Source organism: Seriola aureovittata, chromosome 8 (assembly GCF_021018895.1).
Source record: "Seriola aureovittata isolate HTS-2021-v1 ecotype China chromosome 8, ASM2101889v1, whole genome shotgun sequence".
In the NCBI taxonomy this organism is placed as follows: Eukaryota; Metazoa; Chordata; class Actinopteri; order Carangiformes; family Carangidae; genus Seriola; species Seriola aureovittata.
This window is the reverse complement of record NC_079371.1, coordinates 17066937-17086665: the sequence shown is the minus strand read 5'-3', so window position 1 is coordinate 17086665 and position 19729 is coordinate 17066937. Positions and strand designations below refer to the sequence as shown.

Here is a 19729-nt window from a genome sequence, read left to right as displayed (position 1 = left end):
AATTTTTCAGTTTTACATAGATTTAATTCAGGTTAATAATGTTGGTGTGAAATGTTTTTCCTCTAATATAAAAATTAGCCATCTATGCACAAATACGTGCTGCTAAAGTAAAAATGAAATTAATATTTTAAATTTCGAAGCAAAATCTGTATTATACTTAAATCAGCCGCTAGAGGTCACACAGTAATCTGATAATCATTTGGCCCCCTGCTCTTTTACTTGAATCCAGGAAGGATAAATTATTTTTCAATGGAAGACAAGACACTTTTTGAAAAAAAAATATCATTCTCTATTAAATTTTATTTGTACATAAATTGTGCAACAGTAATATTTCCATCTGAAAACACATGAAAAATCATTTCTGAAAGGCCACCAAATCATTTGCATCACTACCACCTTTGTCACATACACTCATAGAATTGGCTCGACGTGTGTACTCACTCTAACCACTGTACAGTACATTTCATTGTGCCCTATGAAGTCCAGCTGCAGCATCAATTCAGTTATTCAACTGACTATTATAGTGCATGTGCCACCTGTTCAAAAATATCTGAATCAGCGCAAATGGAGATTGCAAAAATGTCTGGCTGTGAAAAGAAGACCAGAGCACCAAGAACTCTGTATTTTAAGCTTAAGGCATGGTCAGTTTACAATATCATCAGTATGAGTGCTGAAAAGGTGTGTTTATGTTCAAGAAATTGATAAAACTCCAAAAAGAAAAGCACATATTAACAAAAAGGGCGAGGTATCCTTTCTTCTATCACAAGAAAAGCTTCCCTTTGATGATATGGAGTTGCTCCAAAACAGCAGGCTAAATTGATGACAGAACAACAGTTAAAGTAGATTTTTTGGGGATTTGTGAAGGATTTCAGCAGCAAAAACTTGGAATGTATCCTGTTCAACCAACAGGAGAGCATTTACATATAGATAGTATTCTTATGTTGTTTGGACTACTCACATATTATTTTGACCGACACATGGCAACATTATGTCCACCATTACCTGCTCACATATACTCGCGTCCAAATTCAGAGACCCGAATACTAAAGTAGACTGACTACACACCAGTAACTGATGGGGCACTGAGGAGTGCTTACCTCTTTCCCACTCAAATATTGCCTTGAGTGTGTATTCAAATCACTTATGAGGAAATATTAAGAATATTCTGCTTCCTGCAGTATATAGTGTTCTTTGATAAGGATATCAAGATGCATACTGATGATTAATGCTAATTAAGACTTGTATCAATATGAAATAGTCGCCAAAAATCCGTGTGCATGAAAACTCGCTTATTTGCTCATGCACATTTCCCTATGGAGTGAATAGGCAGGCACTGACATTTTTGTGAAATGTTGAACAGTGAACTAGCTCAAGTGTTAGAATCATAATATTGTAATTTGATATTAGCTCCTAATTACTTGGTTCTTGATTACGAACTCTGGTCATATGCCTTAGGAGGGCAGCAGGTTCCCAAGGATTCTGCCAGAAGAGCGCACAAAGCCTACAGGTGTGCTTAACATGTTTATGAATGCAGTAATCACACTGGGAGCACCCAAGGAGTGGTCAGTTTTCTTCTATAAGGTTCAAGTCCAGTTCTGTGCAGTCTCTTTCAAAAACAATCTTTTGTCCTCCATCTATAACAGTCCTTTTTCTTTTATCTTCTTCCTCATCTTCTTCACTTTCACTTAGTGGCCCAATGCTGGCTCGTCCCAGGAACTCAGCAGGTGAGAAGGCTGAGCGCTGTTCTGCCTGGGAGGAAACTGGAACTATGCAGCCACCTGTGCCACATGCTTGGCTCTCACGATTACCAATCTACATAGGGGACAGAAGCGTTATGAGCATCATGTGACAATTCTATTAAACATGTGGCAAAACACCTCACTAAAATGGGACCGTAGTCTCATTCCCAGTGTTCATTAATAGAGCTGAATTATCAGCTTCATCCTGATACCAGGTTCCACACCCAAAGGTAATAAAATAAAGGTGGTGCAGTAATGACATCACTGGCAATTCCAAGAACTCTGCATGGATGGCAGTGCCTGTTTCTTTGGTAAAGTATGGCATGTGTGACTTGGCCAAAAGAATCAGCCTAAACACTCTACAACCTTGAGACTCCTATTCAAATAATGTAATTTACATTAATGTTATTTAATCCTGTTAAGTGTGTTAAATATGTAACAACCTATTTGACACGTAGATCAGAATGTGTGGGTAAGCATCATGGGCACCAGCCAACCAAATTACTGTAATTTTTTGTTACCTAACTGAGTGTGTACAGGTGGTTTTTTATGGTAACACATTAGCGCAGAATAAGTGAAAGGTAAACTTAAAAAAAAAAAAAAAAAAAAAAAATTTTAAAAAGTCGAAATTGTCAGTCTTAAAAATTTTGCCTGGACAGCCTTTATGAACTCCTTCTCATATGCTTTATTAAGCAGCTGCAACCAGGGAAACCTGTGACAAGTCTCATTACACATGGGTCAAAATGGTTAGAATTTGTGTTATTGTGTTTGTTGCCAAGTGGGTAAAATTACCTTCACCAAAAACATATCCCAGAATCAAAACTCATCTGCACCAATGTGAACGAAACAGGAATATGGACACCAATCTGGGGGCCCCCCCCCCATTTCTCACTAATGATCCCACCCATCTGAAATGAGTACAGGTGATAGCATAGGGGGTCAAGCTTAACTGAGCTGAGCCACAGTTGTGGGGGATGGGGTGCTGCCAGAGACCTACTAATGTTCTCCAAGTAAAAAAAAAAAAAAGAAAAATGGACACAAGTGAACTCAGCCCTGCCGATTACTTCCTGATACCAGCATCAATGTGTATCTCCACATATGCACCAATATAAAAGAGACTGAGAGCGACAACATACCATGACAGTTCATTGGACTTTCAAGCTCACCTGTGTCATCTTGCTGAAGTCAAGGCCTGGCCTGGGGTACGGGATAACATCTGGGTCATGGCGCCTCTTCAAGCGAGGTTTGCGCATGTCGCAGGGCTGTGAGTGGCATCGCGGCAGTGCCGGATGCAGGTCGCGCCTAGAGGAGGATGGTGTACTGCAGGCTGAAGTGGGAGATGGAGAAAGGGCTGGGTGCTCCATGCCAGCACAGCCATATGTCAAAGCAGAAGCAGGGGAGGGCTGGGGGGGCAGGAGCACAACAGAGGTGTCCTGAATGTGCACAGGGGAGAGGGAGAAGCGGCGCTGCAGCATTGAGTGAGAAATCAGGGGGGCCGGTGAAGAGGAGCAGGAGGAAGGAGTGGCAAAGGATGCAGAGCAGGCTCCTTTCAGTGTGTCACAGGGGTCCCATGGGAAGCTCCATGGTAGTGGGGAATCAGAGGACAGTGCTAAACTAAAGAAGGTAGGGCTAGAAGATGAGTGTAAGGAGGAAGAGGTGAAAGAGGAACTGGGACCACAAAGTGGCAAAGAGCTGGCTCCAGAGCCTGAACTAGATGCTCCTCCACTTTGGCAGCCACGTTTGACTGGGGTCCAAACCTTGGATGCACTAGGATGCCAAGTGGAGCGGCACCGAGACAGGTCCTCTGGAACAGAGAGGGACCGACAGTGGCGTTTTGGAGGTGGTGGCGGAGGTGAGCTTTGGAAAGCCTTGTCTATGAAGGACACCTCCGTTCTCTGGAGACATTCTCCAGAGTGGGGAGGAGGCCATAGGGAGTCAAGTCCACAGGAATCATCCTGAAGATTGGCTTTGGATGATGAGTGTGTAGCTGAGCTGGTCTCTGAAAATGCCAAAAGACATACATGAGACAGATTTCCCCACCAATGGGTTGCAGATGCTGCACTTCATTCAATGAACTTGCCTTGTCTCGATCGAGAAGCACTCCATGAGACAGTGGGACTTGAGCCCACTGCAGGTAATGACTGAAACAGAAACATAACTTAAATCCAATTCAGACAAATCAAGGAAAAAAAAAAAGTATTTATTAAAAAAAAAAGGGTTTAGTTTTGTTTCCAACTTACCACATTCACATTGAATGAGAAAGCCTTGTGATAAGGCTCTTCCAGACTCTGCTTACGGAGCTGCTCTGTGATAAGTGTGACCATAATTGTAGCTACGATGCAGGGACAGACATGAATGATGAGGAGATTTACTGAGGGCAGTGGAAATTTTATTAGTCAGAATCCTGGCGTGGTTTGTGGTGTCCCCTCCACACCTCAACCAGCCAGACTGACCTGCTTGCTCACTATTCCACCATCATCTTTATGGCACCTACAGGAACAGATGAGAAGGGATCCGTATGAAACAATGTCCAAGACTGACTGAAACTGGTTGCACACACATTGCAGAGAGAGCACTTCATTGAACAGACGCTTATAAATTTGCCAGATAGAAGTATAAACACTGCTAATGGGGACTTTCCTTCAACATGGTATAACTGTTGTGTGGAAAAATCCCACAAAAGAGGAACAGAATGACTGAAGAAATGAGTTCCAAGTATTGGACATGTATTTCTATATGAGACCCAGGTTCAGATTTACATACTGCCTCATTCACACATGAAAGGCAAAGGCAGAAGTTCATGTTCACAAAAGGCAGAGAGAACACACATAGATGTGAAGAGACCCAGAACAAAGAAACACTTCGCATTCCATCATGCACAGTGAACATGGCCACTTCTTATTGGGACTACAAACATGAACAAGTGTAATTTCAAAGAAAATGCTGAGTACACCCCAAGTGAAACCTCTGGGGTAATACCATGGCAATCAAAGTCAGTTGGGTCCAATAAACACAAATGACAAGAGTTGTGAGCTGTGAAGAGAATGGAAGGGGGAGGGAGAGACAAAAAGGGAAAGGATGGGGGAAGTGTGTGAAAAATGAATGGGGATAGGAGTTGGAAGCATGCCATAGTATCTTTGCAAGGGGGACAAAAGAACAGTGACCAGGTCTCGAGGGCTTATATTACCAAGGCAAAGCCAAAATGGTGTGATGTGCTTTGAGAGCAGAGAACCACAAGACAGCCTGTGTGTCCATTTCATCTTATGCCAAAAGCACAGTTAGCTAGCTTTTAAGATCCAATGGTTTCTGAATCCACAAACATTTTTGAAGATTAACCAGCACTGGCAGACCTTTGCACAGTTTAACATTGTAAATCTCAAATTGAAATTAAAACAGAAAGACAAAATGTTATCTTTATCCATTGTATTACACATGTGACAAGGCCTTTTAACCTTTGCACTGGTCTCTGGAAGTGCAGAGCACCAAAAATCCAGAGCACATTTAATGCTGACAAACCATGTATCAATGTATAAACGGCATTAACTTCAAATTGTGTGTCTTAGTCTGAATTAAAACGCTTGACGACGTTTAGAGGTCTGCACAATGAAGAGACATTGTTTCAACACTTGCTCTTGGCAGTCAGATGTGGCTTCCAGGGCCTTCCTCCTTGTGGCGAACATGGTGCTACACTGTTAGCCTAGTTCCACATGCCAGAGGACAAGCTACTTCACCGACACAGGGGCACACGCTGAACCTCATCCTATGCCAGAAGCCTACAAGTTCTGCTTACAACAAAATGACTCCATTTGCTCAGAAACAGCCAAGAGCGTTACTGTCAACCACCAGCTGATTTAGAACTTTAACATCACTTTTAAATCTGACCTAGAAACTTTAATGTTGATGGGACTACAAATGAATGACATGATGTTGTCAAAACGACATGCGAGACATATCTAGTACAAAACACTACTGATTAAGGCTGTTCGGGTATTTGGTTCTGACTTACGCATACTTTCAGTCTTCACTAACGTGCAAACCAAAACATAAGTTTAAGTCAGTGTTGCGCAGGTTGCCCTCATCCAAAAAGCACGATTGTGTTAGCCAATTAAAATTAAAGATCTATATCGTTGTCGCTAATGTTAGCTGTAGGACAACTGTTTGTCATTGGCCATGTAGGACTGATTAAGATGAGGCTAGATTTACTGGCTAAATCGTATAGCGACTTTAGCTAGTAGGTAAAGTATATAGTAAGCTAGCTCAGCGACACGATGCAGCCCGCGGAGCACCAAGTTATTAGCCGGTTCTGTTAGCTAGCTGAGACGATAACAAGTGCCCTAACTAACGTTACTAGCATTAGTTTGCTTACATTCGGTCTGTTTGCTACAAGGTACTAGCTTGTCATTGTACCCAGTTGTAGCCACGATTCGTGAGAATTGAATATGAAAATTGTCAATGATGAATTTATACGCTGGGTCGATAATTTACATCTAAATTAGTTGCAGCGTTAGCTTGGTTACGCAGCCTGTTTGCACGCTAGCATGCTACAGCTGTCCTGATGTATTACCTGCATTCAATGGTTCCTTAGCAACCGAAGCTGCACACAGCGCACCGGACAGAGCGCAGTTAAGCGGAGTATTTATAGCCTTTGGACGATACCAATACAGAGGTATTTTTATACACCGCCTCAAAACTCGCGCTTGTAAGAAATCTCATAATTCTTATATAGCACATACATTTCAAATATGACACTTGTTCACGTATTTTCAACTGACAGAAACATTTTCAGCAACATGTGTTTATGTTATTTTATAAGTCTCTGTCCCATACAGAGCCCCACAGTTAGACCCTTCTAAATAAAGTGACAGCATCAACTCAACAACTGACCAAACAATGTCTTAGCGAAATTTAAACGATGTGTGGTATGGTATATGTGTATTTACACAGCTTACCCATATCTGCAATAGAAAAAACTCAGTTGTACAATGCTGCAACAAAGCTAACTGAATTGAACCCAAATCTACCATTGACGCATGCGTGGTTGGTGTCAGGACGAGACAGCAAAACAATCCCATGAAGTCGGACTCGAAGTCTGTTTCCCTGTAAATGTTTCCCCTCACCTTAACCTGACTAAATATCTGCTACGCCTCACTATAACCTAACCTATCCTAACCTAACTCTACCTTCAATCGCAGAGGGAGAGCCACGGGACACATAGTTCTAAGACATTGAAAGGGGGCAGACTAGTGCACGTTACATCAAGAGAAACCAAAGAAGTCATGGCACTTCAGAAACTTAGGAAAGAAGAAACTCTCGCAATGAGGAAGAGATTAATCGGGTATGTTCAAATGAATCTTGACCAGCATTGTCTGATTTTCATGGCGCTTGCCAATAGTCATGTCGTGCATAATATGCTACTGTGAGTGCACGAAGGATACTGACACATTAATTGGTTCGATTACAGGCAGTCATGTAGACTCTTTTATTCAGACGACCCCGTGAAAATAGTAAGAGCAAGAGGACAGTATCTATTCGATGAAAATCACCAGCGCTATCTGGACTGCATCAGCAACGTTCATCATGGTAAAACGCATTTATTGCCTTTAATTAATGAAGTTCATCACACTCCTGTCTCTTGCTGGCAAACATACAGAGTCTTTTCTGTTGTAGTGGGCCATTGTCACCCAAGCATTACAAAGGCTGCTGCAGCACAAATGGACCTCCTGAACACAAATTCACGATTCCTGCATGACAACATAGTCCTGTATGCAGACCGTCTGGCTGCCACCCTGCCTGAGAAACTGTGTGTTTTCTACTTTGTTAACTCTGGGTAAGTAATGCTGTTTGACACACACCATACAGAAAAGTATTCCTGAAACATCATTCAAGTTACTTTCCATCTGTTCTTCCGACAGTTCAGAGGCCAATGATCTCGCCCTACGCTTGGCACGGCAACACACCCAACATGAGGATGTGATTGTGCTTGATCAGTAAGTATTGTGTTCTAATGCAACACGCTCACCCTCTGACAATACACTTACTTATTGATTGCAATTAACTCTTCTTTTATACTAGTGCATACCATGGCCATCTAATGTCCCTCATCGACATTAGTCCTTACAAGTTCCGGAAACTGGCAGGACAGAAAGAATGGGTTCATGTGGTGTGTAAATTCATACAACTATTATAACACAAACTGCTGACCAACAGTGGACTTCTGCCTCTCTGAAAAAATGTGTTTCATCCACCTAGGCACCCTTACCAGATACCTACAGAGGCATATACAGAGAGAGTCATCCCAACCCAGGACAAGCATACGCTGATTCGGTAAAAGACATAATAGAGGAAGTGCACAAGAAAGGCCGTAAGGTACACTTCAACACATATTCCATGCAGCCTGAATAAAATTAATAACATTCAAAACAATTACCAGCATAAAGAGACACCCAGAATAATGCTGTATAAACATGAACAACGCATAACATTTACACTACTTATATATTTCCTTTTCCCATAGATCTGTGCCTTCTTTGCTGAATCATTGCCAAGTGTTGGAGGACAAATCATCTTGCCTCAGGGATACTCAGCTCAAGTTGCAGAGTGAGTGGTGACTCAGTTTCCAGGTTTTTTTTTTTTTTTCGCTCAGCCACATGAGCAGTAATGGTGACATGGTACGTCTCCTTCATCCGCTCCCCAGATATGTGCACTCAGCTGGTGGGGTGTATGTGGCAGATGAGGTGCAGACAGGTTTTGGACGTGTGGGAAGTCACTTTTGGGCTTTCCAGCTGCAGGGAGAGGGTTTCTGTCCTGACATAGTGACCTTGGGCAAACCGATGGGCAACGGCCATCCGTTGGCATGTGTGGCAACCACTGTGGAGATAGCTGGAGCTTTCACAGCCAATGGAGTGGAGTACTTCAATACGGTGACTATACAGTAACCTCAATGAAATATCAAAGAATGCTGCTTGAAGTTTGCATCTATAGCTTTTCCCAGCTTTAGAGTCGTAATCTGATAATGATTTTATAGTCTGACACTAATCATGTCATTCATAGTAAAATGTGATCACATAGTAAGAATTTGTATTAGTACTTGTGTCAGTTACATGACCATAGGCTCTTTGAAGGTAGATTTTGTAAAAATTTTTCCAAGTGTACTATTTCTGTGGACATTTTGTTTTGACTACCCTTGTTGCATATATTGAGATGAAAGTTTTCTGTCCAACTTCATACAGTTCGGAGGGAATCCAGTGTCATGTGCAATTGGCCTGGCAGTCCTGGATGTGATAGAGGAGGAGGACCTAAGAGGAAATGCCGCGAGAGTGGGAGCACATCTTAAAGATTTGCTCACAAAACTACAAAAAAGACATCAAATAATTGGTGATGTCAGGTAGGGATGCAGTAACTAGTTCACTCCGGCTCTTCAAACTCATAAAGGCTAGTGCTATTCTATTCTCAGAGCCCAGGCTCACAGTGTGAGCAGGTACAGTGCTCGAATGTTTTGGTGTGAGAGCTGATATTTAATTGGCTGCACTAATTTTTCACACTTGGGTGCCTTGGCTTGAAATAGTTGTAGAGAAGTAATGACAATGAAATGTGCTCAGTAACCAGAAAATCATGCATCTTGATAAATTATACAGCATCAGAATGTCAGTTGCATATCAGTATAACTAAGTCTTTGAAAGTATTTTTCTAAAATAGACCCGTGTGTGAATGTGCAGGGCCTCTGAGAAGATGACACAGCTTGTAACTCACGTTGGGACTTTACATTATAGACAGGCTAATTGGATTCAAAATAAGATTATGTCATGTTAAGCATGCAAAACCACCAGAGTAAAAATGCGCCCTTATCCCAGAAACATTTAATTCATCCCAATTTATTTATTCTCATTTTTTGTAGTGAGCCTTGCCTTACAATAGATATTTTAACTCATCATTGCAAGAAAAGCATGGGTGTTAAGCATAACACTAACAATGTGTCCTGCTAATCACGTCCTAGTAAGTCAAGACAGTGAAACCACCCAGAATCTGTAGCAGTAATACAATTTAGCCGTATTTACACCCTTTCTTTTCCTACCTTGACATGTCAAAATGTTTTCTGCGAAAAAAAAACTCTGTAAGGCACTTAAGTTTGACATTGATTTCTTTTAAATACCAAGCAAAATTTACGGAGCAAAAATACCAAAAAACTACAGCAACTCATTTTTTAGACATACCCATCAGGAGCATTGAGCTTCCTTGCCAAACCTGGATGTTTAATCAAATGTTTTTCTTCAGAATGATGGTATTGATATAAATTCCTTAACTTCCAGCAACTGTAGTCTTAAAAAAATCCCTCTTCCCTCAATATTACAAAAAACCTGCTCTCTAAATAATGTAATCTTGAGATACACCTCAGATACACACAGTTTTGATAATGTGTATACAAGCTACTGCCACTTTGACACATAATATTAAGCATAATGGCGTGACATAAAAGTGACAAAAAGATGTTTCTCTATTTTTTTTTTTTTTACAGAGGTGTAGGACTGTTTGTGGGTGTTGAGCTGGTTAAAGACAGAGGGCAGAGGACTCCTGCCACAGAAACAGCAGCATTGGTGGTGAAGAGGTATGGAATTATGGGATTAAAGTGCAATACAGTAGCTAATCGATATAGTTTTGCAGTTTTTGCCTGTCCGCTGTCTGTTTCTCATGTATACACTTGCCATGTGGTCCCCTTTACATCAGGTTGAAAGAGGAAGATCGAATCTGTGTCAGTACAGATGGCCCCTGGGAAAGTGTCTTGAAGTTTAAACCTCCTATGTGCTTCAGTATGGAGGATGCAGAACTAGTGGTGCAATGTATTGACCGCATCCTCAAAGGTTAATCACACAAACACCATCTTGACACTTAAACTGGTACCACAGGATTGTATATATGTAATCGGCTTAACACAAAACACTTAATAATAATAAAAAAGATGCCTACAAAGAGTTTCTTTCACACATTCATAACTGAAGTGCAGAATAAAGTTACATTTTCTTGTTCTCACAGACGTGGAAGCCAATGACCTTAAACCGGAAAAGGAAGAAATCTAAGGTTTGTTAAACCTGTAGAAAAACTTTTAATTGCATCAGACATTGTCAGAAGGTCACATTCATAAAGTTCAGAGGTAGAGATATGAATGTCTATACTTGAGGTTCCAGTAGATCAAACAAGTTCAGTCATTTCACCTGGCAGAACATGTTGCCGCCTTGCACTCAACACTGACCACTGTGGGGACCACATCACTTTGTTTTTGAAATGCATTAGTTAAAGTCTGATGTAATACAACTGTCTCTAGCAGTAAATTTTTATATGAAAGCTTAAATTTAGGGAATAGAAAAGTAGTGACAGTAGATGGCACTATGGTTTGTTTGGAGCCACACAACCTAAAACTGAATATCTCTTTTCCCCCCCCCCAGGTGTTCAGTGCCAATTTATGGTGTGGCAGTCATCTCTCTGATGAAACCCAGCCAAATGAAGGCAATCATATTTTTAAGTGATGCCAGCTGTAGCACATTTTTACCACCTGGGAGATGACTGATATACAAGACACTAACATGACATTAATGAACTTCCATAATGATTTTTTCTTTTTAAATAAAACTTGGTTATCACCAACTCCTCACTGTCTATTCTGACTTTTCTTTTACCCACAGTAGCAATATTTAAAATAATGAATCCCAGCTTATAACACTGATCAGCAACATGTTCTCAATATACATTATGGTTGAGATAAGCACTTACCAGACCACTATCTTTAACTCCTGGACACATTCACAAAAATTCTCAAGTATCGCAGTTTCACATCTAGTGGGGTGGGTATTAACACTCAGCCAGTTATCCTGCAGGTAGTGAAGCCCTCTCCCACAGCTTCCCAAAGAGGCATCCGTAGAGATGTTAACATTACTCAAGACAAAACAAGCAAGCCATTTAACAGTACAAAACATTTAACATTAACTTTACAAATAATAACAAAAAGATCCATGTGTAATATAAACCAAAAGTTTATTTCTACCAATTTGCCCAAGACACTAGAGGAATGAGTTTCCAGTGAGAGAGGGAGTACCCTCTTACATTAACAGGCTTGCGTTCAGTTGAATAACACTAGTAAAGCCACTTAAAATTGCAGACATGATGGGGGAAGAATCTCCTTAAAAGCCAAAGGAAAAAAAAAAAAAAGAAAAAAAAAAAGATGCTGGTTGTCTTCGTCTACTATGCCATCTGCAAACATTCATTGATACGCTGACAATGAACCCTTTGATTAGTTTAAATCCCTTATTTTACCTCACCCCACATCTGAAGCCATGCAACTCGCATCCAACACTCAGCACGGGAGAAAATAACTAAAGATCTATAAACACCAAAAGAAAAAAAAAAAAAAAAAGCAAAGTTGTTTTATTTGTGAGCTTTAAAAGCTCTTGCTCCTGCTCATCTGTAAATCCAGTAGACATGTAAAAATACAACCATACAATACATTAGATTCAAAAAGGTACCAAAAAGTACAGTAAAAATAACACTTCCATCACTGGAAATGTAAATGGACACAAAACAATATAAAATAAAAAGTGGAAAAGTGACATTTGCTTCCCCAGTTCCTCACTTGATCTGTACAAATGGAGCATGAGTCCAAATTTCTGCCAACTCCAAAGGAAAAGCCAGAGCCCATGTTCGCTGTGGTCAGACCATGGATCTCTTTTTCTTATTTACTTTAGACCTTAAGAGAAAAACACGGTGCTTAACGTTACTGAGAATAAACCAAATATGGCATGCAGTTACACAAAGACAGACAGGTGCATGAATGAGTTTGACAGGTCAGTGAATGGACAGACACACTTTGGGGGGAGGGGGACACACGACCGCTAGCTATTACACGTAGCACCCTGGTGAAAGGTGGAACGGTCCTTATTCCTGTTCTCAACCACCACAAACTCAACCCTTATTGATCAAGTAGTGTTTGTAGAGATGCATCTTAAGATGGCTGACAGGTGGAATGAATCCATCTTTAATGATCACAGACCCCACAACACGACCTACCCTAACCCCACCACAATGCTTGAATGGATTTAGAGTAGATGGAGATCTTTGGGGTCAAAAAGGCACCAATGGTTACAGCTATGTTCTCATACTACCACGGATGATGCAAAAATGCATACCTGCACTACGTGTGATCAGTATGGCTTGTAGCTACTCTGGTGGCCTCCACGTCTTGGAGTTTTCCCATAGCTTGTATTGCCCTGGTCTGGAGGACAAGAGAAAAAGGGACTGAGTTCTTCTGTACAACAAGGAGGACCAAGAAAATAAAGTTTCTTTTTCTTTCCCTGGGGGCACTTATCGCTTACTGTAATCGTAGCCACCCCCATAGCCGTAATAACCAGCAGAGTAGTCATAGTTGCCATAGCCGCCATATCCGTAGCCTTGCTGTCCGTAGCCATAGTTCTGGTTGTATCCCTGGTTCCAGTAGTTATTGTAGCCTTGATTCCAGTTCTGGCCCTGGCCTAAAAACAACAGGTGAAGCCTTTGTCACAACTCTCCCGCACACAGAACCCAGACAGTTAATCCACACAAATTTACAATTGAGTCTAGATTAAAATAAAGACTTTGCTGGTATGCATATAAAGGCGTTTACCTCCACGGCCCCTGCCACGTCCTCCGTATCCACGAGCACCATACTGCTGCTGCTGGTAGACCTCTTTGGGCTGGGCTATTTTAATTTCACACTGGAACACCACACAAGAGCACATTGCATTTAAGAGTGAAATGGCTTATGGAGCATAATTATGAAACTGAGTACACGATACACAATTTCCCCTGAATAAAGAATGTGTGATATGCCGTTACCTTGCTTCCACCAACATTATGGTATTTCTTCTCCATAACTTTCTTGACGGGAGCCTCTTCTTTGTATGTGATGAATACGAATCCCCGTCTCTTTTCCGTCTTTGGATCTTGGGGAAGCTCAATGGTCTCAATCTAAACAAAAGAAAAAACAAACATTTGAAACAGTCAGTGTCATTGTAATTCAGAGGCTTCACATAGGGCAAAACCCCGTAAATGTCTTACCTCTCCAAAGGTCCCAAAGTACTCCTGAATGACTTCCTTTGAAGTGTCAGGGTTAAGGCCACCCACAAAGATTTTCTTGACTGGATCCTTCTTCATGGCCATGGCCTTCTTGGGGTCGATCTGTCGGCCATCTAACCTGTGCTCCTTCTGTTCAAGAACCTAAGGGAGGGGAGGGGAGAAAACATTGAAAACTACCCATCCCGTATACACACTAGAGTTGATAAAGCTCTAACATAATTTCTTCCCAACTCACCTTGTCTACACTTGCTGCATCTTTAAAGAGAATGAAGCCAAAGCCTCTTGACCGGCCTGTCTGCTGGTCCATTTTTATGGTGCAGTCTGTCACCTCACCAAATTTAGAGAAGTAATCTTTAAGATCCTTCTTGCTTGTGTCCCAGCTAAGACCACCGACAAACATTTTCCTAAACACAGAAAGAGGAAAAGGGAGAGGTTTAGCGTTACAGGCAGCACTGCTACTACAACTTTATATGGCTGTGGGGGTGGGGGTGGTTGTTGGGCAGGAGGGGGTGTAAATGTACACACTGTTCCACAACATCTGTTGACCCAATGACGTAGGACGGCAGGCTACAGTTGCAGTAGCTTAAGGCTATTTTACGACATTAATTCAATATAGTTAAAAAATCGCTGTGCGACCACAGAAACCACCGCAAAATTATTGCTTCTTATGAGCCAATACATGTTAGATTTGATCCCTGCTCAAGCGCCCATCCCCCCTCCACTCTGCACATGGCGCCAACAAAGGCCGGTTGAACAAAGAAACATGGCAAGCCACGAGTACGTATATAAGTGTCGGCTTCGCCAAAGAATCACATTATGACATTGTAGACTCACCCCGCATCCTCCTCGCCTTTGCTGGCGTCGATCTGTCCGCCCTCGGTGCCACCGTTCTGCGAGTTCCCGTCGGCGTCGGGCCCCGCGCCCTCTCCGCAGTCATTCGCGGTGCTGTCGTCGTTCCCCTCTTCGGTGAGGCCGGCTCCGTTGAAATCATCGTCGACTTCGTGGCCGTTTTCTGATGTTTCCATATACTGCTGCTCTGTCTCAGACATTTTGCACTATTATACCTAAACCGAAAGGAAAAAAATAATTAACTTAGAAAATCACGGTGATTATATAACCCGTAATGCCGTACATGCCTCGCCATTTACATGGTGCCAATACATGGCATTTCCCACCATTTTGGCCGGCACAATCGCGCTCCATACATTCCCAGAAAGCCTCATTTGTTACCGAGTGCAAGCAAATGGCAACAGAGTAATGTTTACTTACACAACGCAGTAACCACCCACCATCTTAAAGTACAATTTTGCTACAGCCAAAGATTAGAAAAAGTGGAGCCATCTGTATCACACTGATAACCCAAGCCTAGACTGTACAACTCAAATTCGCAGTTACGTAATGCAGAGGCCGTGCTAACCGCACTCCGTCTATGCTCATATTTTCTACTACTCAAAGACATTTAATGTATCTCTAAAAGAGAAAATAACGAAAAGACTACAACAATCCGAGTACTTACGTGACAATATAATGAAAAAACCAAGGCTAAAGTAGTACGAAAACCTGCTTACTGGTAACACAACCGGAGAGCTCTCTTCAAGATGGATTCTCCCACACGACGACAACTCGTGGTTGGTTTTCTAGAACCGGCAGAAAAAAAAACACATTTCTGAAGAGACGGAGTCTGATTGGATAGTAGCTGCTGCCACTCACGGCTTCGGCCAATTGTATACGCGCTGATTTCTTTTCACAGAAGACGTACACGCCCCTAACACACAGGAAGGAACTCAGAGTACCTATTCTGCCTCTAATAAAAACGACTTCTACCCCTCTCGTCTATTTCAACTCGACACAGCAAATATTTCGTTTCGAATAATGTTTCAAAGCGCTATTCTTATCTTTTGTTTCTTGTGTTGCAATCCACTCTTAATCTGACAAAAATGTAACCAGATTCAACAGTATCATACCTATGTGCGTGTAAAAATTAACGGACAGTGTGGAAAATATCAGGTTATCATGAATAATTGACGAATAATGTACTTACAGAGCTGTCTCTAAGCGTTGTATATATATATATATATGTATGGACATGTAATTCAGTGACTACAGGTTTAAGAAAAATACTGAGCACGGGTTGTACAAAATAAACGGTTAAATCATATACATTATAAAGTACATTGCAGGTTCACAATAAACACTATTTTGTTGAGTTTTTATGCAGTTAGTATTGGGGCTGTCAAAGAGTTGCTGATTCAACAAGTAATGAGGTCATAATGTGCTGTGTTGTACTGCAATGCATTGTAAGTTATTATTGATATTTAATTATTCAAGATCCTGTAGATATGGCAATAGACAGTTTGACATTGACTGGCATATTTTGGTCTGTTTGACCATTCATTTGATTTATCAGCCATCCATCATTCTATACCCGATTTTTCTGTGCAGGCTGCAGGGACCAGAGCCGATCCAAAAATCTGCAGCTCTTCAGACTTTTATAGCCCTCTGTCGAGACAATGAGTTAGGAACCACATATATAAAAAGCTACAATCATAGTTACACCCTGCAGACCAAATAACCTGGACTAAAATGGCATTTAGAAACTGACTGAAACATCCAGCCACATCTCAATAATTATAATAGGTATTCTTCTATGTTTTTTCCTTGATTGCTGAAAAACTCTCAAAAACACAATACCATCACTGGTTTTTGGGATTATTTTCTTACATAATCAGTCTGCCATACAACTCCTGTGAATAAAACACTGTAATGCTCAGTCGATGAGGTGAAGTCATCTACTTTGCACAGCCATATGCACATGAAGGTACTTTGACAATAATAAGACTTTGTATTTTGTGAACCATTTCCAGAAGAGCAACCAAAGATGAAGCTGGTCAAAGTATGTAAACGTGTTACTGAGTGTTTGGTCCAACTTAGTTAATGTTCTCATCTCAACTCAGGTCATACAACTCATCCAGTTCACTCAATGCAATCATGTTCAGTAAATTAAACGTAACATTTTAACCCCCTGGCTGATTTGGCAGGCAGTTCAATTCTATGCTTTATTAAAAAACAAACAAACAAATCTGTGATTTGACTAATTGAATGATTTTGACCAGTTCTTAGTGCTCTCACGTAAATCTGCTGCATTTAAATTCAAGTTATGAATCAAGTCACGCTACTTACAGCAGTGCTTAAAAAGAAATAAATGGTCTATATATAAGCTAACTTTAATATAAAGCAAACATAACAGATGATTGGTGCTGAAAATACATTTCATTTTATTGTAGTACTGAACACATTTGTTAAAATATTACATTGTCTGTAATTACTTATTTTTCATTCTGCTTCTTCAACATCACATATTTGAGGCTTGTTTGGATTGTTTTTCACCAGCCAGTCAGCAAGCCAAACCTATTGTAAATGAAAGTGCAGGAAAATCGTCTACAATGTTTCAGGGACTCTAAGTGCAACATAGTAAAAGTAATATTAACAGCAATAAACAATGGCTAATGAATAAATATGTTCATCTGTATATTTCAAAATGCTGAGCACTGAACACTTACACAGGGGTTGTGTGGCTTGTGCTTGCAGAGCTCAGTGAGTCCACGTAGTAGAGTTGGGTTTACATACCTGCTCAGGTATTCTTCGATTCTTTCCCTTGAGGGAAAGGGTTCGATTACAGCTGAAGAGAGAGAACATGTCAAGTACAGAATCTTAAATGTTCAATACCACATTTCTATATTAACAACAGTATGTGTGAGTGTGTATATTACTTACAGTTTGGGAACATGAATTTGATCTCTTTCTCAGCTGCATGAAACGACTCACTGCCATGGAGTGCATTTTTCAGGTCAGAAGTGCCATATCTTGCTCTAAGGCTGGGGAAATAATATAACACATTCATATAAATACTCCTGCGTGGGTTGTCATGACCACAAACCTTTACCCTTCTACTTTAGATAAAACAACAAATCAAAAAGGATCAAAATCAAATGATCACCTGCATTCACAACGCAAGGTGAACTATGTACTGTTTGTATATAGTATGATAATTCTGAGTCCTAGCCTCTGACCATTACACTCCTAATAATCAGTCATTATTATGACTCAATAGTCAGAGGCTAGGGCTCAGAATCACAATGAATTATATATATTTGAGCAAATACTGGAGTCACTGTAAAGTAAACAGTGTCTCACACATTTTGTTCAACATAATGTGTCTGACCCAAGTATATCTATATATGAGACATGTACAGAACTTCTGAAGGTCTGTGCCCGACTCTGTTTCTAAGCAAACGCATAATGCATTACCAAGAACTAAAATGTTTTGTTTGACATTATGGGATAGATCACAAGCCTGGTTTGTATGTATGCACCATACATATCAGCGTTCCAAAGCAGTGAGTCAATCAAAATGCCTATCACTGTAATATATTTTATGTAAACAAACAAACAACAGAACAGAAGTCTGAATTAACACAGACACTAACAAGTTAGAAGTAAAACATACCATTCTGGATGAGTTTCTTTAGCCTTGGTGCTGTTGACAGGTCCTATGATGGACTTCCAGTGGGCAATAGCATTGTTGCGAGCCAGAGTCAGCGCAATGATGGGACCAGAGCTCATGAAGGCGGTCAAGCTGGGAAAAAAGAACTTTCCATACTGGTCTGCATAGAAGTCGCTGCATTGCTCTGGAGTGAGCTGCAGCTTCCGCTTCTGCCGCAGGGATGAAGTATTGGACACTTTAGTGAGATGTTTGGAAAAGGGTAAATCAAATTTAGTGGATCAGAATGAATCCACTATCTATCTCAAACCACTCAGATGAGTACGAGTAATTCTCAGACCTAACTGAGTTGGTGGATCAGGGAAACGATCACATGGCATTCATTGTATTACCAGGCATTCAAAAGTATGCAATTCATTCAAGATTCAACCTCTCGAAGAACACTGCACCAAAAAATACAAATCCTAATCATTTAATTTTAACTTAACTAAATGTAGTGCTTCGTAAAGCATTGTCGGCGCTCTCTGGTGGGCAAACTATGTAATGGTAAAACTGTCTCCATTGCCTCAAAAATATTTCTGTACAGCAGTTTCTTATTACGTATAATAGATAATATATGTACAATAAATCAGTTATTAATATAATCATGAGGCGCTACACAAAATCGGAGAAAGCCATATCTGTTTATGTAGGAGCATCTTACAACAAAAGTTAATACCTAAACTATATCATCAAAAATCACTAATCAAATATCTTTAGTTGGATCGACCCCTTCTAGATACAGTAAAGCACACCCGTAAAAGTGAAACCGCCCGTCTCCCACTACAAATGTAAATGTTCACCGAATGACATATCTGTTGCATTAGAGGGCATTGTAATTCACATATGTTCACGTTATTGTTTCAATCTTTGCATTTTTCAAACATCAAATGTAAAACCGACCTGCAAAATAGTGAACTCCGACTTGAGGATAACGTCTTCAATCTTCTCACTTTCGTGAATGGCATCTGGTTTAATGATAGCCAGAGTTCTCTCCACGTAAATGCGAGATGAACTTTGGTCCATCCTTTCCTTCATGCTAGTTACACAAGCATCTATAGCCTTGCGTTAAAGATGAAGTATATTACGCTCGTGAAATGAAGTTATTAATTTAAAAAAAAATTAAAAATATCCAAGAGCGGCTAGTTGTTTCTTTCAACCAGTCACACGGTCTTGATGTCTGTATTCGGGTTGCTAGGATACAATTACCCGTCTACGGGAAGCCAAGCAGGACAATCCATACAATGTATCAAATAATATGGTTCGAGTTCCACGTAACCTACAGGCTTTAAAGTCAACCAAATGTAATTCCTCTTCTTAGAGACATTACCCTTACTTCAGCTTTTAGTGTGTA

The 19729-nt window shown here is 40.7% G+C and overlaps 4 protein-coding genes across 7 annotated transcripts; 1 reads left to right on the top strand and 3 right to left on the bottom strand.

Moving 5' to 3' along the window:
* Positions 1–280: 280 nt before the first annotated feature.
* On the bottom strand, positions 281–6344 carry LOC130174112 (protein FAM53C-like). Of its 2 annotated transcripts, none has more exons than XM_056383734.1 (5): positions 6304–6344; positions 3980–4229; positions 3820–3880; positions 2906–3738; positions 281–1812 (listed from the first exon to the last, which is right to left on the bottom strand). In XM_056383734.1, the coding sequence occupies exons 2-5, from the start codon at positions 4061–4063 to the stop codon at positions 1564–1566; spliced, it is 1227 nt and encodes a 408-aa protein (XP_056239709.1). In that variant the 5' UTR covers positions 4064–4229; positions 6304–6344; the 3' UTR covers positions 281–1563. The 2 variants fall into 2 exon arrangements, with proteins under 2 accessions (XP_056239709.1, XP_056239708.1); XM_056383733.1 differs by lacking the exon at positions 6304–6344 and adding an exon at positions 6106–6239.
* Positions 6345–6679: 335 nt separating this feature from the next.
* phykpl (5-phosphohydroxy-L-lysine phospho-lyase) lies at positions 6680–11380 on the top strand. Its single transcript, XM_056382824.1, has 14 exons — positions 6680–6838; positions 6932–7074; positions 7201–7319; positions 7407–7566; positions 7652–7726; positions 7812–7899; positions 7989–8105; positions 8254–8336; positions 8434–8659; positions 8969–9123; positions 10252–10341; positions 10461–10594; positions 10767–10811; positions 11177–11380. The coding sequence occupies exons 1-13, from the start codon at positions 6770–6772 to the stop codon at positions 10808–10810; spliced, it is 1503 nt and encodes a 500-aa protein (XP_056238799.1). The 5' UTR covers positions 6680–6769; the 3' UTR covers position 10811; positions 11177–11380.
* Positions 11381–11745: 365 nt separating this feature from the next.
* hnrnpaba (heterogeneous nuclear ribonucleoprotein A/Ba) lies at positions 11746–15534 on the bottom strand. Of its 3 annotated transcripts, none has more exons than XM_056382825.1 (9): positions 15404–15534; positions 14670–14899; positions 14071–14239; positions 13818–13976; positions 13596–13727; positions 13384–13474; positions 13097–13252; positions 12911–12996; positions 11746–12471 (listed from the first exon to the last, which is right to left on the bottom strand). In XM_056382825.1, exons 2-8 carry the CDS (start codon positions 14882–14884, stop codon positions 12926–12928), a joined length of 993 nt encoding a protein of 330 aa, XP_056238800.1. In that variant the 5' UTR covers positions 14885–14899; positions 15404–15534; the 3' UTR covers positions 11746–12471; positions 12911–12925. The 3 variants fall into 3 exon arrangements, with proteins under 3 accessions (XP_056238800.1, XP_056238801.1, XP_056238802.1); XM_056382826.1 differs by having other exon boundaries at positions 15352–15444; XM_056382827.1 differs by having other exon boundaries at positions 15396–15414.
* Positions 15535–17093: 1559 nt separating this feature from the next.
* Positions 17094–19561, bottom strand: nme5 (NME/NM23 family member 5). Its single transcript, XM_056383659.1, has 5 exons — positions 19279–19561; positions 18343–18548; positions 17610–17710; positions 17396–17514; positions 17094–17243 (listed from the first exon to the last, which is right to left on the bottom strand). Exons 1-5 carry the CDS (start codon positions 19411–19413, stop codon positions 17169–17171), a joined length of 636 nt encoding a protein of 211 aa, XP_056239634.1. The 5' UTR covers positions 19414–19561; the 3' UTR covers positions 17094–17168.
* Between the last annotated feature and the right edge of the window lie 168 nt (positions 19562–19729).